General features: G+C 39.7%; 1 protein-coding gene across 9 annotated transcripts in view; it reads right to left on the bottom strand.

The window, feature by feature from the left end:
- The window catches only part of CACNA2D1 (calcium voltage-gated channel auxiliary subunit alpha2delta 1), a 930,857-nt gene that overhangs the window by 729,405 nt on the left and 183,895 nt on the right, over positions 1 to 17,557 (bottom strand). For all 9 annotated transcript variants that reach the window (XM_077469518.1, XM_077469511.1, XM_077469509.1 and 6 more), the window contains exon 2: positions 12,320 to 12,401. In XM_077469518.1, coding sequence (XP_077325644.1) covers positions 12,320 to 12,401 — 82 coding nt within the window. The remainder of the gene's footprint in view (positions 1 to 12,319; positions 12,402 to 17,557) is intronic.

Raw genomic sequence — 17,557 nt, 5'->3', positions numbered from 1 at the left:
ATGCAGTTGCAGAGAGTTACCAAAAGTAGTGCATGCAGCCCATACCAAGCAAGGGTATAAAACACTGATGAAATCTAAGTAAAACGGCCATATTGTGCACAGCTGAGGAAAGTCTGCTACTGTGATATTAAAAGACTCCCCCAAAATAAAAATAAAATAGAGAACACAATTCCCACCAGAGAACTGACATGATAAGGAGTGGTGTCTGATTTAGCTGCCAGGGAACCAAATATAAAGTCCTTTTTTTGAGTTTCCCTACCTCGGCAGTGTTAGATCACTATTGTCAACACTAATATTTAATGACCTAATGGCCGTGTGCAAAAATCACATCATGGGAAGATAAGTCATCAGTATTCTATAATGTCCATTTTAACAATATTATTAATACATATTACATAGATTGCATAAACAATACTACATGATGTCATCACATAATAACCGGAAACCAGAAGTTTGCTGGTTTACTATTGTGGATATGATGCTGAGGGGGAAATGGTGTTGTAAGGTTCCATTATGTTCCCTTCTCTTTATGAGTGTATTTCCATGGGTTTTAAGCTTTCTGGGGCTAATAAAGTTTATTAAGGTTAAAAATACTACACAATGATGGTCTTTAAAAGGGTTCTAAACCCTTGAGTTTTTTCACCTTAAAGAGGAAGTAAACCCTGTTGGGTTTACTTCCTCTTTGATTCCCTGCAAAGGTAAAGCATAATGGACTACTATGCATCGCATAGTAGTCCATTATGTGTCACTTACCTGACACAGGAGCCAGTGAAGTCACCGCTGTCCCCTGTAGTTCTGAGCGTCCATATTCTTGGTGGGTCTCGCTGCTCCGGCGCTGTGACTCGCCGGAGCCGCAATGACGTCACTCCCGCGCATGCGCATGGGAGCCGACACTAGCGGCATATCGCCGCGATCTGTGGGATGCCCATTGCGCCTGCGCGCCGCTGTGTACGGCGCATGCACCGTAGACAGTGGTGGCTGTCTTCGGGTAAATATCTCCTAAACCGTATAGGTTTAGGAGATATTTATTGGATCTACAGGTAAGCCTTAATCTAGGTCAAAGTGGTACAATTATTTTGCATGGAAATTTGGCATTTTATATTGTAGTCCTGTAATTCTTACTAGGAATAACTCACTTAAATCTGTCCAAACAAGAGTCTAGTAGACATTCCGGGTATGATAAATTTTGAAAGATTAAATCATAAATTATAATATAATAAATAACTATAAATAATTATACCAAATAATAATAATAAAAATTATTCAATAATGTAATCAAATCAAAAACACAGAAATTTGCTCAGTTGCAGAATTGTTGCTGTCATTACTTTTCAGTGTTTGATGACAGATCTCCCCACAAATCCCTATCACTCAATTCTGCGAGTGATTCTAATTTATTATCGCTGTTTTCTAGCTGGTCTAAAACCACTTTTGATGTAAAGGGACAGTTTTGGTTGCTATGGACTATCTCCAGTTTCCAGGCAGAAAGAACAGTTTTTATAATATAAAAATGCATGCAGGGCACTGGGCAGACCACTAGGGACAAAGGGAATGTGAAATAATTACATACAGCAATGTAATCTGTAAGATTACATTATACTGTATTTAATGTGTGTGTTTTACTTTTTGAATTTGGCGCCGTTCTCCGTCCCCATGCGTCGCAATGCTCGCAGGGAATGGAGCTCGGCTCCATGATAGATCGAGCGGAGGACGAGACGCTCACACAGTGGGGGGACATCGCTGGATCCAGGGGATAAGGTAAGTAAACTCATCTTGGATCCAGCGATGCGATCCCGAGTCTGGCTCGGGGTTACCGCTAATGATACTGAATTTTCACCCTGAGCCAGACTCGGGAATACCGCCAGGAGGGTTAATGCATTCTATGCATTAAGGTGAAAAACCTTATTAAGTGTAGCAGCCCCCCAGTGCACCCATTTTACTTAACTGAACCCTGTCTTTCCCAGCTCCAGCCAGTGTCTCGTGTCCTTATTGGATAGATTGATAGCAGCGCAGTCATTGGCCCATGCTGCTGTCAATCAAATACAATGACATGGGAGTTAGGAGGGGCCGAGTCCTGCTGTCTGTGTCAATAGATGCAACAGCAGGAGACGGGAGCACACCTGCACGGGTGCCCCAAGGGAGATCGTTTCTCTGATGGAGAAGAGGATGAGCCAGGACCACCACTGAGGGACACCAGAAGAGGAGAATCGGGGCAATTCTGTGCAAAACCAACTGCACAGAGGAGGTAACTATAACAGGTTTGTTTAACCACTTGAGATCCGCGCTATAGCCAAATGATGGCTACAGCGCGGATCTCCTTTTCTGGGACGACGTCAATAGACGTAGTCCCGTGCACGGCGCTCTCTGTGATCGGCGAGTCTACGAGACTCGCTTGATCACCGATCCGTGCAAGGGGTCGATCCCGACCCCTTATCACGTGATCAGCTGTCAGCCAATGACAGCTGATCATGTGATATAACGGAGCCGGTAATCGGCTATTATTCCTCCTCGCGCTGTCAGCGCGAGGAGAAAAAAAAAAGCCGATCACCGGCGGCCGTGATCGGGACATCAGTCCCGATCATGGCCAGCCCTGCTAGTGCCCACCTGCCCCCTGCCAGTGCCCACCTGCCCCCTGCCAGTGCCACATTAAAAAAAGTAAGTGCCCCCCGTCAGTGCCACCCATCAGTGCCCATAGTGCCACCCAGCAGTGCCCACAGTGCCACCCAGCAGTGCCACCCAGCAGTGCCCACAGTGCCACCCAGCAGTGCCCACAATCTGCCTCAACAAAGGTGCTGCACCCCAGTGCCACATATCCGTGCCCATCAGTGTCATCTACCAGTGCCCAGCAGTGCCGCCCATCAGTGCCGCCCATCAGTGCCCAGCAGTGCCACCTATCAGAGCCACCTATCAGTGCCACCTATCAGTGCCCATCAGTCCCATCTATCAGTGGTACCTATCAGTGCCCATCCGTGCCACCCATCCGTGCCACCCATCTGTGCCACCCAGCCATTGCACCTTATCTGTGCCCATCTTTGCCCATCAGTGCCGCCTTATCTGCGCCCATCGGTGCCGCCTTATCTGTGCCTATTAGTGCCGCCTTAACTATGCCTATCAGTGCCCACCAGTGCAGCCTATCAGTGCCCACCAATGCAGCCTATCAGTGCCCACCAATGCAGCCCATCAGTGCCCACCAGTGCAGCCTATCAGTGCCGCCTCATCAGCGCACTTCAATGAAGGAGAAAAATGACCCGTTTGCAAAATGTTATAACAAACTATTAAACATGATTTTTTTTTTTGCATCTTTTTTTGTTGGTTTAGCAAAAAATAAAACTCCGAGCTGTAATTAAATACCACCAAAAGAAAGCTCTATTTGTGGGAAAAAAATTATAAAAATTTCATTTGGGTACAGTGTTGTATGCCTGCGCAATTGTCATTCAAAGTGCATCAGCGCTGAAAGCTGAAAATTGGTCTGGGACTGAGGGGGGTTTAAGTGCCCAGTAAGCAAGTGGTTAAAAAAAAAAAAAAGATATCCTTTAATATTGACTAAGGAGGAGCTGATTGGTGTAAGAGAAGTTCCAAGGTCTATCCGAGGTGGAGTGAGTTTTTTATACATCTGGAAAAGAGCCATTGAGAGCTATAGCCTGAATTAAAGAGCAATGCGCTGCATGACCTATTATAACTTATAGGTCAATATATGGAGGTGGGCAGGTGGTGCATTTGATGATGGCTTTCATGGAGGTTTCATTTGATGAATTTTATACATGTTACACAATAGTGATTATATTCTGCTACTGAATGAAAATATACGTACAAATTTAACATCAAGAACATAAATTTGAAGGATATTAGTAGCATGCATTTATGATTTTCATTGAATAGCACAATCGTTTATGTATTTTTTGCGCTGCATTTTATTGTATATTTCAGGGTCACGCAGAGTCCCCTTCCTCAAGGCATCAAGGCTAAAATCAGTTTCAGCATATCAAATACATCAGTCTATATTAGTTTATCTGACTAACACGTAACACATTTATTAACTGTTCTGGTTGAAAATGTGTAAAAGTGGGAATGAATGTTGTTGTTTTATTGAAAAAGAATTGAGTAAAAAATGTTTCACTAAAAAAGTCCTGACAGAGTATTTACAGCTGATGTGGGACTTCTGTGAGATTCTTAGTCATAGACAATCCATCCCTTCTGGAAAAATAGAGAATTTTAGATTGCCCCTCTGGACCTGGATAAACATACAAATTAACATCAAAGCTGGAGGCGTAAAATAAAAGTACTTTATATCATTAGATATATTCAGAAATCATAAGCAACAAGTATGATATTGGACGTGCCCTCTGTTCTGGGCAATAAAATGGTGCCACACAGCCACATCAGTTTCCTTAGTTTGGACATATGTTTTACATAAAGCCATTACCTAAAATGTTGCTTTTTTTATTTTTAAAACAATGTTTACCAAGTCTACATAGACATATGTGTGCATGCCCTACAATGTTCTGTAATGCTCACATTTGTGCTAGGGAAACATTCTAAACTAATTAGACTCTATCACGATGATGAATGAAGTCAACTCACATGTGAGCAGGTCATAATGGATTCCCCAGGGTGCAGAGTTTAAGGGCCAGCTGGTGTTCTGCCAGGGACTTTCAGAGGTTCGGACTTAGCTGTGTGCTAACTCTAGTTCATGATCCCTAAATGTATCTAGCTCTAATGTGTGAAGGCTAACCAGAACTAGAAGAGTGTAGGGGTGTTCAAATGGCAGCAGTTTTGACAGGAACGCTGCAGAGAGGGACTGAAGAATGCAGAGCTCATGGAAGCAGGCTGGGATATGAAACAGAAGCATGCAGAAGAGAACAGTGGATCAGACCATGCAGCAAGATGGTGGCGCCCCAGAGCAGAAGCATTCTGGATGAACACTGGATCATATTAGGCAGCATGACCTCACTGTAGTGAACTCTGAATGATCTCAGAAGTGCATCAAATCAAACTGTTTTTCAAAGAACGCGGCATTTGCCCATTGACCACTTGATGCCAAATCACATACCTGGTACACCATTTAATTTCAAGTGGTTGTACTGGGGTGCAGCATGCATCACCCTGGTACTGTTTTTTAGAGCCGATGGTCAGCTCTCTTGTAATAACAACTGGAGTGGCTAACCAGCCACTTGGTTGTTATTACAAGCAATGGGAGGGGATCCCCCCCTCCTGCCAACTTTCGTGGTTTGTTCGGGCTCTCCTGTCCCACCATCTGTCAGCTAGTCAGAGAACCGAAGGAAGCCGGGATCTGCTTTGATCGGGTCACCGCTATGGTAACCCGAAAGCGATGACATGATATCACTTCCGGTTTACTGGCATCTCAATGGCACCATTTTTTGAAAACGGTAAGTATTCAGAAATGCTGATCTTGGCATTTTGAATGCTTTTAAGTGCAAAGGAGGGATTTGGGGTCATATCGACCCCAGATTCCTCCATAAAGAGTACCTGTCACATTCCTATTGCTGTCAGAAGGATGTTTACATTACTTGTAATGGCAATAAAAGTGATACAAGAAAAAAAATAAGAATTTTAAGCAAAAGTATAATATATATATATATATATATATATATATATATATATATATATATATATATATATATATATATATATATATATATATATATATATATATATATATATATATATATATATATATGGGAAGCCTTAAGGTGAAAAGATATGAGGATTTACAACCCCACTTAAGTGGTTAAAATGTGTTCATACATGAACTACAGTGTTGTCTGTAAACTAATGAACCTGGTATCCATTTTGTTTTTGTAATGAATTCATAAACTAGATTAAACATTTTTTGGGGATATCTGGATAATTATGGATACAATTGCACTCAAATATTTTATTGATGATAACACTACTGTGCATAATCTACTGTACAACATACTGTAGTGAACTAACTAGCGGAAAAATCTTCAGTGACAAGAGAACAGGCAGGCAGTAACAATAACTATAGAGAATGGATTGTAAGATTCAGTGAGGAAATGATAGACAGAGAAGGGTAAGGAATGCCAGTTGGCTATAACAAGATGAAAAAAGACAGACAGAGATGGCCCAGTATATAATTTCATTGAATAAGATGAGCATTGAGAAATGACGTGGGCTAGAATGAGAAAATTAGATCATAAGCTTTTGGCTGACATTACCCATTAATATGCTTGGAAGCAACAATGCTATTGTTTGTTGAAGACTATTGCCAAAGTGATCAATACAGCTTTGAGCAATCCATTTTCATTACATTTATGAAGATTTTCTTCCTGAGGTTATAATTACTAGAACTCAAACCCTTACTGAAATGTTTTAACTCAGAGGAAATACACAGGATCCTTATTAACACTATCCTCTGTGCGTAGCTAGTCCTTGCTGCTGCCAGGCCAAAGTAAAACCGGGAGTAATTAGTATACATCACAGTGTGGCTCAGAACCGTGCGGGCTTCAAGTACTGTGTCTTGGGAAGTCCTTTCATGCGGTACTTCCAACGCTGTAAAGGTCAACATACTGCAAGCTAGACTGCTGTTAGCTTTCATTCCTGGTTTTGATTCCACACATATCTATTTCACAAAAACACACAAAAGATTTGTTGCCTCGCACTTCTGTAAAACATACAGGGGTGATAAAATATTAACTTTAGTTTAGCTGACTTTATGAAGATAAAATAAAAATGAATTGGTAGACTTTTCTTTTTTAAATCAAAGAATGTAAAAACACTAAAAAGGCCAAATAGGTAACTTACAATATGAAAGTCGTGTTTTTCAGAGTAAAATAAATATTAAAAGGGTTATAGCTCTTCTGAAAGTTTTTTTTTTTTTTTTTACTGCTTATAGATGTGTTGAAGAAGGTGAATGGGGTGGAATGTTGCTCTTTGAAGTTTATCATAGGTGTTCTGCCAATAAGGCTTTTATTCCCTGATCATAGTCATCCTTGGAATTTACCCCAGTGTTCTCCCCAGGGATTTTTTTTCCCCATAGCTGTACCCAGGAAAAAAACACTGCCCAACTCGCTCCCTGGACTAACCTTGCTCCTTTGTGAGCTAAGGACTTCTGCAGGTGGAAGCAGAGTGGAGAGCAGGGGAAAATCAATAAACTCATATCCAGTGATCTCATACAAGCTAAATTAACTTGAACGTGTCCTCCTCTAAGGACCTCAACATTTACGGCTGTCAAAATCCCAGTAGTACCTGATAAGCAGGAGATTACTGAAGGGTATCTGTGTCCCAAATCTGCAATGGCTGGAGGTAAAGGCCCTGGGTATCTCCATAAACAGCACCTGTCACTATGATCACGTAGAGGATTGTTACAAATGAAGTTGAGAGAAAAAAAAATGTATAAAACTATATAATTAAAAATTATTACATTATTACAAACCAATGCCTATGTTGCTATGCAGAGTTTACAATATGAACACGTAAAGAGGTCATCACAATCATGCCAGTCATAGTTAGCCTCAGCTTTATTTCCATGCAATCAGTGCTGCAGGCAACAGACTGCAGCACTGATCAGTGTATTCTGACAAATGTGTGGATAGAGAAATTGGACCAGTTTTTTCATTCAATCTGCTGGTTGACCTTAGACTTGTGATACATCTGCTGTTTAATACTCTTTGTTGGTGTTGTATTGACCTATAAGAACTTTTCTTGCCCTTTACTTAGCTTTGCTTCAACCAGTTTCCCAGCATTGCTAATACAAAGAAGTTTATTTACAAAAACTGGGGAGTGCAAATCTGGTGTGGCCAAAGCCTAATTGAACAAGCTGAAGTTAGAAGCTGATCTGCTACCATGCACAGCTGCACCAGATTTTGCACTCTTGAGTAAATCAACCCCGAAATGTTTATTATCAGTCCATTTTTTCCATAAATGTTTACTAAATTGTATAAAGAAAAGTGGACATCGATACATTAAACCTTCAAGATACATATTTCGATACAAGACAACATGGAATCTAGCATTCACCAAAATAAAATACAAACAAAATGAACTAAATGTTTAAATTTAGAAATGAGGCATACATGTTACATATGTACGGTACCATTTGTCAGGAGGGGAGTGGAGGAAAGAGGAGAGGTAGTGGGGTGGGAGGTAATCAGGGAAAAAAGAAGGGGGGGGCTGCAAAACAAATAGCCAACTAGATAGTTAGATAAACTACAAATGCAATGTGTAAAGTAACAACCAAAAGAGAGACTCCAGTCCTTTTTAGATTCAAGTAGATAGTTCATATAGACTTTCAGACAGATGGGCAGGTCAGTTTTGAAGATGAGATGGTGATGACCACCTGGTTTAAGAGGAATGAGAAGACAATTGGCCATACCGATCTGAATATCGGAAAGAGGATTAAAGAGATGTTATTTCTGAATCTGATAAGGTACATTCCATAAGGGTGCGCCATTTAGAGGCAAAACGTACTGGTGGAAATAAAGTTTTGCAACTCCATGTCCAGCTGCTCCCTGTACATTTGTTTTTTTTAGCTCCCTTTTACTATATTATCCTGAGATAACAGGAGCGTTAGAGGAAGTCCTCTTCTTAAGTATAGCTCTGCAAGCGTATTGGGGGGGGGGGGGGGATCTCCCTGAATGATCTTAATATGTAGACTATAGCTAAATAGTAACAAGGGATCTTTAGGAATAGAGCAGTTGGTTACTTCATATACAAATTATTTCAAACCAGAAGAACCGCGCTCTCTAAATACACACACTTCCCACGTGATACCAATATTCCAACAGATTAACCGTGTTGGTAAATGTAAAAAATATATATGAAAATAAATGAATATAGTGCACAAGTGTTTTAAACGATCATAGCGAACATGACTACCACTAGCCCATAAATACAATTGTGGATCACATATAAACTTGCATATTGATAATCTGAAAGTTAAAATTAAAAAAGAAAGATGCACATATGAGAAATTAATCAAAAAAAAGTGTCCTTCTTAACAGCTGAGTATGTCCTCATATGACAGTCCTCAAAAACAAATCCAACTTGTGGAATCAATTATTGTCAGATACAAAACACCACGTGTTGATTATAGTGTCCAAAAATAGCCAATGTAAGAGGGGATGGTGCTGCCAGCAGGTACAATATCCAGTAGTGGACCTTTTCACACACATCCAGCAATGGACCCTTTCACACAGCGTGCTGCTGTGTCTCTCTCCCCTACTCAAACAGCTCCACTCGTGTGTGAAAGGGTCCATTGCTGGATGTGTGTGAAAAGGTCCACTACTGGATATTGTACCTGCTGGCAGCACCATCCCCTCTTACATTGGCTATCAGTGGGAAAAAACAAAGAAGGAGAGACCCGTGGAGATCAGCGTACGGCTGATGCTTCCTACTCGTTTATGCCATATCTCACTGCTTTATTCCCGTTTGAACCATGATCTCGAAAGAGGGTGGAGTTCTGGAGGACTGAGGAACATGTGTAGCATGATCTGATCTTTTGATGTGCGAATAATTTTTTGGACATCTGGTGAGGAGCCAATCTTGATCTTTGGTGGTGGTACACTGCGTCATGTCTCACAGTTTATGAAGCAAGGAATCAGAATTTTTGGACACTATAATCAACACGTGGTGTTTTGTATCTGACAATAATTGATTCCACAAGTTGGATTTGTTTTTGAGGACTGTCATATGAGGACATACTCAGCTGTTAAGAAGGACACTTTTTTTTTATTCATTTCTCATATGTGCATCTTTCTTTTTTAATTTTAACTTTCAGATTATCAATATGCAAGTTTATATGTGATCCACAATTGTATTTATGGGCTAGTGGTAGTCATGTTCACTATGATCGTTTAAAACACTTGTGCACTATATTCATTTATTTTCATATATATTTTTTACATTTACCAACACGGTTAATCTGTTGGAATATTGGTATCACGTGGAAAGTGTGTGTATTTAGAGAGCGCGGTTCTTCTGGTTTGAAATAATTTTTATATATAATTTTGGTTATATAATAGAACTGCAGCATTTCACAGGATTTAAATTTTCCTGTATCTATAATCTGTAGCGCGATTTTTCTTTGTTTTTTCTACTTCATATACAAAGCCCATCACCTGGTCCCAGAAATTAGGGAATAAAGGGCACAACCAGAAATCGTGCATATGCGAGGACCTACTGGAAACACACAGAAACGCACAGGTAGACAAATGAAGATTATCTGCTGCTGATATAAAGCAAATGAAGGCCCTATGGAGTAACCTGAAATAAGATTCTCTCCAAAGCTCATTGGTCACAAGTGTCTGTGCTTTATTATATCCGTCAATGAGTTTGTCAGCAAGTGCATAGTCCATAAAATCCTTATTCCAGTTGGAGACAGATGAGGAAGCAAGCGGTCTTGTAAACTATGTGTAGATAGATATCCGAAAATTAGAAAGATTGTTTTTGGATCAGGCAGTCTTATCAGGGAGAGCTGGAATCTTTTGACTTGCCTGGACAACAAGGTTTGACATAATCAAAGCATTGTAGAAAGTATAAAAAGTATTGAGTTGGCAGTCCAAAGACTTTAATAAGGTCCTTAAATGGTTTTAGAGTACCAGAGTCCAGCTCAAGCATTGACAGGCCATACAAAAGTCCATTACTTCTCAGATGGAAAAAGCTCCATGCTGAGTACTTTGAGGGAACATAGGGTTATCATGAATAGGCAAATACTTTGATATATACAGTAGGGGGAAAGTCCCATTGCCTTGCCAATGCCGTATCTGGAAAGCAGTTTTAGTATGATATTAAATAAAAGGGGAGAAGGCAGGCAAACTGTGTAGTTTGATACTCTCAGACAAATAACCTGATGCTACCACCCTAGCCATATGAGAGGAGTACAAAGAGGGACCTGAGAATCCCAGTTTGCAGAGAACTAAAAAAAAGCCATCAAAAGCTGATGTTATCAAAGGCTTTCTCTGCGTCTAACAAGATAATAGCAAAGTCCCCAGAGGGACCTATTACTCTCAAATTACTTCTCCTGTATTGGTTCTCCAGGTCTTCTACTTGCTCTAGTAAGTTTCTTGAGCTGTTGAATATTGATGGATGGTGGTGCAGGCTTGCAAGAGTTCATTCATCAGTGTGGAGATCTGATGTGCTGCTTCAGAAATCTGCTGTTCTTAAGCTCCTTCATCAGCTGTTCAAGACCAGCAGTCACTGCCTTATCCACTGCTGTGGTAATGGTGGGAGACAGGAGGGATGCTACCACCTGTGCTATCTTCTCACAAGAGAAACTCTTGGGATGGGAGACAGGGAGCCATAACTACCTTGCCCCATGGCTGGACTGTAATTTTCATTGGAATCTGGGCCGTGTCTGTTTGCCGGGGTTGGCAGACTGTGAGCTGAATACAGGTTTTCAAGGAACAGCTCAATGTAACTGTGTGAGGCAGGGAGAGATTGGGTGTTGGATGGCTGCCATCTGGCTTTGTAGGAGTGAGTTGTGTGGGCTCAGTTGGGGCTACAGAAAACTGCTGTTACTCCATGTGGTGCCAGAGTAAGAAGCCATCAGCCATTTGTTTTAAACGGTTGTTTTCTGTCGCTTGCATATACTGTAAGTACATCTACTTGCATATGAGGTGACATTTACCATTAAGCTTCTAGAATACAAAATGTGTCCCCATAAAATATATAGGTATATACTATCATTAGTTGATATCAATTCAGATTATGTAGCTATATACTGTAAGTTCCAGTAAAGGCAATTAAAATGTTATAATTTCTTCATACTATCCAATATCTTGAAATGTTATTACTGTATTGAATTAGTGGCTGGAATGGTTCTTTAAATTATTAAGTGATTGACCTTTTATGGTGCTACAACAATCAATTACCAATGTTGCATCTGAATGATGTGAAGATATGTAAGCATCTTTAAAGGGGACCTTCACCCCAAAAGACAAACATTTGTACCCGATACATCCCTATCCCACAATAACCCTCCCATGGTTGCAACTCTTGAAAACTGTAAATATAAAATGAATCTCACTCTATTTTGTTTTCTCAACAAACTTGGAATGTTCTTTAAAAAGACCACTTCAACCTGCCTATTTACTATCCAGATTGTATGAACTGAGCTGGGTCTAAAAAGCCTTGCTTTTATTCTTGATGCTCACGTATATCTTTCACATCTCCCGCTCAGTGCATGCACCCAGTGCTTATGGTGATACAGAACGACTGATATGATAAAAAACAACATAACAGAAACACTGGTCCTGTACAGTTTTGCATATTGCATACAGTATATTGAAATTGCTGCACTGGCAGGTAAATTACAAAGCAGGCAATGCTGTTTACTTACCTCTGCAAGCTGATCCACACCACTTGCTGTTCTTGCCAGTGTTACAAGATCATTTTGCATTTTATCAACCCATTGCTTAATCCTATGGAAAGAAAAACAATAAGCAGCATTACAATTAAAGTACAAATATAAAACTGCAGATATTTTAGAACATTGGTCCTTAAATTGTGGCCTGTGGGCTGGATACAGCCTTTGCTTGCATTTAACTGGTCCTCTGGGCACTAATTCTCTGTCTATTACCAATAGTGGGGCACAATTCCTCCCACTGACACCATTAATGAGGAACTATTCCTCCCACTGACTCCAAGGATTGAGCACAATTCCTCTAAAAAAACATCATTAATAGGACACTATTCATTACACAGACAATATTAATGGGAACGCTATTCATCCCATTGACAACAACAGTAGGATGTTATCCCACCCCCACTGATCAATGACACAAATTTTCTCCCTCTTTATTGCCTAAAAGAAAAACTAGGTTTGCAGCATTTAAAGAATGTTATTGAACTTTGTGCACTTCTGTAAAAAAAACACTTTACAGAGACCAGCACATCTAAAGGTTTCTATGTTACAGATCCATTTCAAATAACAAATATTTACTCCTGATGGGCATCTAAATGTCTATGTTTTTGAAGCATCAATGCATTTAACTATTTATTTATTTTTAAAATTTAAAAAAAATAAATTTCTAAAATTAATGTAATACAATTGAATACTTTCATGTTAAAAAAATCTACTATTTTTGTGCATCTGTACTAGTAAACTAAAAATTATAAGGATTTAACCAAAGTAATCACTTTTGGGATTGACAATTGGATGCCAAATGTTTTTGTTGCAGGAGCCAGGTGGTTATGGTGATCAGGTGATCAATTGGCATTATACTTTTACAAGAGCAATGTATGTATGGATTTGAATTGATTCAATTGGTCATTATGGTTAAAGGTGGGAAGGGGAAGGGGTCAATGATAATGCTAAATTTAAGGTTAAGGGTTATTTTGTAGGGTTGTGCTATCTTAAACCTGTGCTTTACCTATACAGGGCAAATATATATATTCACTTTAATGGCAGCAATGTGCATCACTTTTTGTACTCTACATGCTACATTCTGCATTTTTACACTTTACTATTCGATGTTTGCACATTGCCATATGAAAAGGTCCAATATATGTTGGTTATCTGTAAAACTTTTATAATATATACCGTTAAATTGTTTGAACATGATTGATCATTTTGGCAGCAAAAAAAAATATTCAGTACTTCCAGGTATGGGGTGCATGTGACTTAGGCACTCAGTGCTGTCACATGGCTGGAAAGAGAGAATCTTTAGACCTGTGTAAGCTCTGAGCAATGACTTGACATTTACACAATGCATCCTGTCTTTGTTACCAATGGTCAAATAGAGCATAGGGTGGAAAAGGTAAGTGTATTCAGTTAGTGTTGGCAACATTAAAGTGAAGCTGTTGCTTTAGTCTGCAGGTTTATGTGTCATAGACAGCTTAAAGTGTTTGTTAACCTGAAAAAAAATATATATATTGATCCTGCTCCTTTAAAGCATTTTATACAGGACAGTGCTTGTGCTGTGTCATCTGGCCCCCTGTAACACCTAAAAAACCTGACTGATCCTGCGTTTCTACCCTCCCTTATGTCAACTGACCACGGTGTATGATAGTTGCTGAGCCCTGACACCGTGGTCAGTTTACATGCCTCAGTCATCCGTATCCCTGCTATCTGCAGCTCTCCTGTCCTCCTCCCCCCTCCCCTTCCTACTTGTCAGCTCTGTGTGTGAGCTGTGTCCTCCTTGCCCCTCCACTGGTTCTGCCATACTATGCAAAATAACTATCTGTCCTTCGTAGAATCCCCTCTGTCATAACCTCTTATATCGCTCTCTGCCTTTGTTTTATAAAAATGGAGAAGCACAATACCTTACTGAAGACCGAGGCTGAGCGGTCATGAGAGGCTCTCCTCCTATCCGCCCAGCTGATGTCAGAGAGAGCCTCAGCCCCTCCCTCTACAGTCCTCGGAATAGGGCAGGAGAGCCCTGGACATCAGCTCAGTGCGCAGTAGTCATTCAAAATAAGGTACTGTGCTGGATTTTATAAAAAAAACAGCAGTTAGTGATATACCGGGTTATGACAGAGGGGATTCTACAAAGAACCCATAATGGCCTAACAAACACTTTAAGGATCAGGTTTAGGTTCAGTGTCTAGTAGTATGGGAAGGCATAATTTTATACTTTTTGATTCTCAGCACCAAAAGCTATCAAATTCATTGTTCACAACACTGAATGTCAATGCAGATAGTATTTCTAGGACACACAATAAAATGCCTCTGCATACCTCCCCCTACTTCCCCACAGTGCACTGCCAGAACCCCCAAAATATGACTTTCTGAAAGTCATTATTTAAATCAGCTTAGATATTGCCCCCACACCCTACCACACTCCCACATCCTATCTGACAGAGCTCAGTTTTGAAAGCTTAGGGACAAGCAGCAGTGGGGGAGAGATGATCGATTAAAGGTGTACTTGGGGTACCATAGAATTTATTCTATTAAATGTTGCCATAATTTTGCAGTTTAATCGATATAGGTAACCATAAACACTTTCTTCATCTGTGGCATATGTATCAATGAGGATACTTCTGGCAGATAAAAACTGAAACAGTAACAACACAAACAGCAATCAAATGTGCTCTCAAGATACAAGTCAAGTGAATGATTCATTGACAACTCATCTTTTTAAAGGACACTGTCTTTTTAAAGAAATATACAGTATATGTATTCAACACTGTGATTTGAAAAATGTGGGCTTTGAAAAACACATCAGTATGATTAAAAAGTCACCACTTAAATTGAAGCAAAACATGGATACAGCTGGTCCTTTAAATTAATCTTTTATTCCTCTACTTCACTTTTCATGCAAAGATTTTGCTGAATAAGATATCCAAGCAATAGAAACTGGGAGCTCGATGAATCATCTAAGCTGGCAGATTGCTATTAGAGGAATTTGAACGCATTTAGATAAAGTCTACTCTTTTTGGTGACCAGAGCTGGGTGTTTATGCAGAGGTGAAGAAAACAATGAGAAAACTGAGTTCCAGCCAATATTTCAGATTACTTAAATAAAGCCACTTAGACTGGAACATCAAATTATAGCACAAAATATAGCATTAAAAATACAATGAAACCTAGAATTTATGTCTGGCAAATTACATCATTCATTGAAAGAAATGTTAAAGAACACTGTACAAGAAAAAATCCAACCCATTGACCTTGCCTGTATATGGATTTTTACAGAATTAGAAAAGTTATTTGTTTGTATACCTGTTTCACTTATAACAGATTACTGAGTATATGATTAGATACAGTATATTATTTTATATGGTAAATATAGTGATAGATTTGTAGGCATGTGTAACAGTTTGCATCTGGGATAAAGCCTCATATTAGTATTTAAAATAGAACAGAGGTAAGGTGCTACTACCTAATAAGATCAGATTTTTTTTTGGAGCTACCTGGGTGCGGAAAGGCAGTCGCACAGCTACAATAGCAATCATGAGAAAAGATGGTCTGCAACTCCTTGCTTGCTCTTTAAAATCTTCAAAATGTATTGGTTCTCATACTCATAACAGGAAACTCCAACCAATGTATTTTTTTATTTATTTAGCTGGATAGAATAAGGAAAGTTTAGATCTGTGATATAGTTTTTACTGATGTCTGCCACAACCGAAGATCATTTTCTTTCATTTCCTTTGTGGTCTCCAGGACAGGAAGCAAGAAGATCTTTCCAGCAGAGACACAGGAAGTAACAAAAACCCCCATGGGAGGTTTTCCCTGTATGGTCCCAGCGACAGGGAGTAAAACTATAAAAAGGACAGACAAACAGCATTTCTAACCTCTATCTGTACAATAGACAACACAAAGCATTATAATAAGTTGAATGTTTGTTTTTAAAAAAAAAAAAGGCCTAGTTTCTTTCCTAAATACCCAGAATATAATTTGATGCTAATATTTATAGGTAAGCTTGATCCAAGGAATATACGATTGCCTCTTAGGGGATCAGCAAGGCCCCCCCCCCCCCCCCACTCAGAGCAAACTGGATCATACTTTATTGTTTTTTTTGCCTTCCTCTGGATTAACTATGGCATAGTAGGATAGTGTATTCGGAGGTTTTCGATTTTTCACTTTTTTTTCCTTTTTCCTCTGTCTATTGAACTGGATCTGTTCAATCTGTTAGCTCAGTATTACAATTAAATGCTTTCTGGGAATGGCTGCAATGAATATTTATTCACTGTGTCCAGGCATAGAGTAGCATCAATAATTCAGGCACTGGTGGACCTACCACCATAGCAGTCCATGCAGCTGCTATGTGGCCTGGAGTAGAGGTGAGGTGGGGTGGGGTGCTCAGGACTCTAAGGGGTGTTTGTCCTGTTGCTTCCTACCTGTCTGTGGATATGCAGTAGTTCTATGGCTAACAAAACTTGTCTGGCCAGTTCATATTTAGTTTTCCCTAAATAGAGATCTATTTTACCTGCCATCCAGGCCACCTTGAATCCAAAACTGTTTGTAGTACACAACTTACAAGATGTGCAAAAATCTGATTTATCTTCCCTCCAGATTGCATGTACAGTGCATCTGGAAAGTATTCACTTTTTTGTTGTTATTCCAAAATGGATTAATTTCATTATTTTCCTCAAAATTCTACAAACAATACCCCACAATGACAATGTGAAAGAAGTTTGTTTGAAATCTTTACAAATTAAATAAAAATAAAAAATGAAACAAATCACATGTAGATAAGTATTCACAGCCTTTGCTCAATATTTTGTTGAAGCACCTTTGGCACCAATTACAGCCTCAAGTCTTTTTGAGTATGATGCTACAAGTTTGGCACATCAATTTTTGGGCAGTTTGTCCCATTCTTCTTTGCTCTATCAGGTTGGATGGGGAGCATCAGTGCACAGCCATTTTCAGATCTCTCCAGGGATGTTCAATAGAGTTCAAGTCTGGGCTTTGGCTTGGCCACTCAAGGAAATTCTCAAAGTTGTCCTGTAGCCACTCCTTTGTTATCTTGGCAGTGTTCTTAGGGTCGTTGTTCTGTTGGAAGATGACCCAGTCTGAGGTTCCCTGCGCTCTGTAGTAGCTTTTCATCAAGGATGTCTCTGTACATTGCTGCATTCATCTTTCCCTCGAGCCTAACTCATTTTTTAAGCTGACTTTTAGTAGGCACCATGTCATT

The sequence above is a fragment of the Lithobates pipiens genome, unplaced genomic scaffold (assembly GCF_037356315.1).
Source record: "Lithobates pipiens isolate NorthernLeopardFrog02 unplaced genomic scaffold, aLitPip1_a1.2 Scaffold_8, whole genome shotgun sequence".
NCBI lineage: Eukaryota > Metazoa > Chordata > Amphibia > Anura > Ranidae > Lithobates > Lithobates pipiens.
Note: the sequence above shows the minus strand (reverse complement) of the source record. Positions and strands in the feature narration are given on the sequence as shown.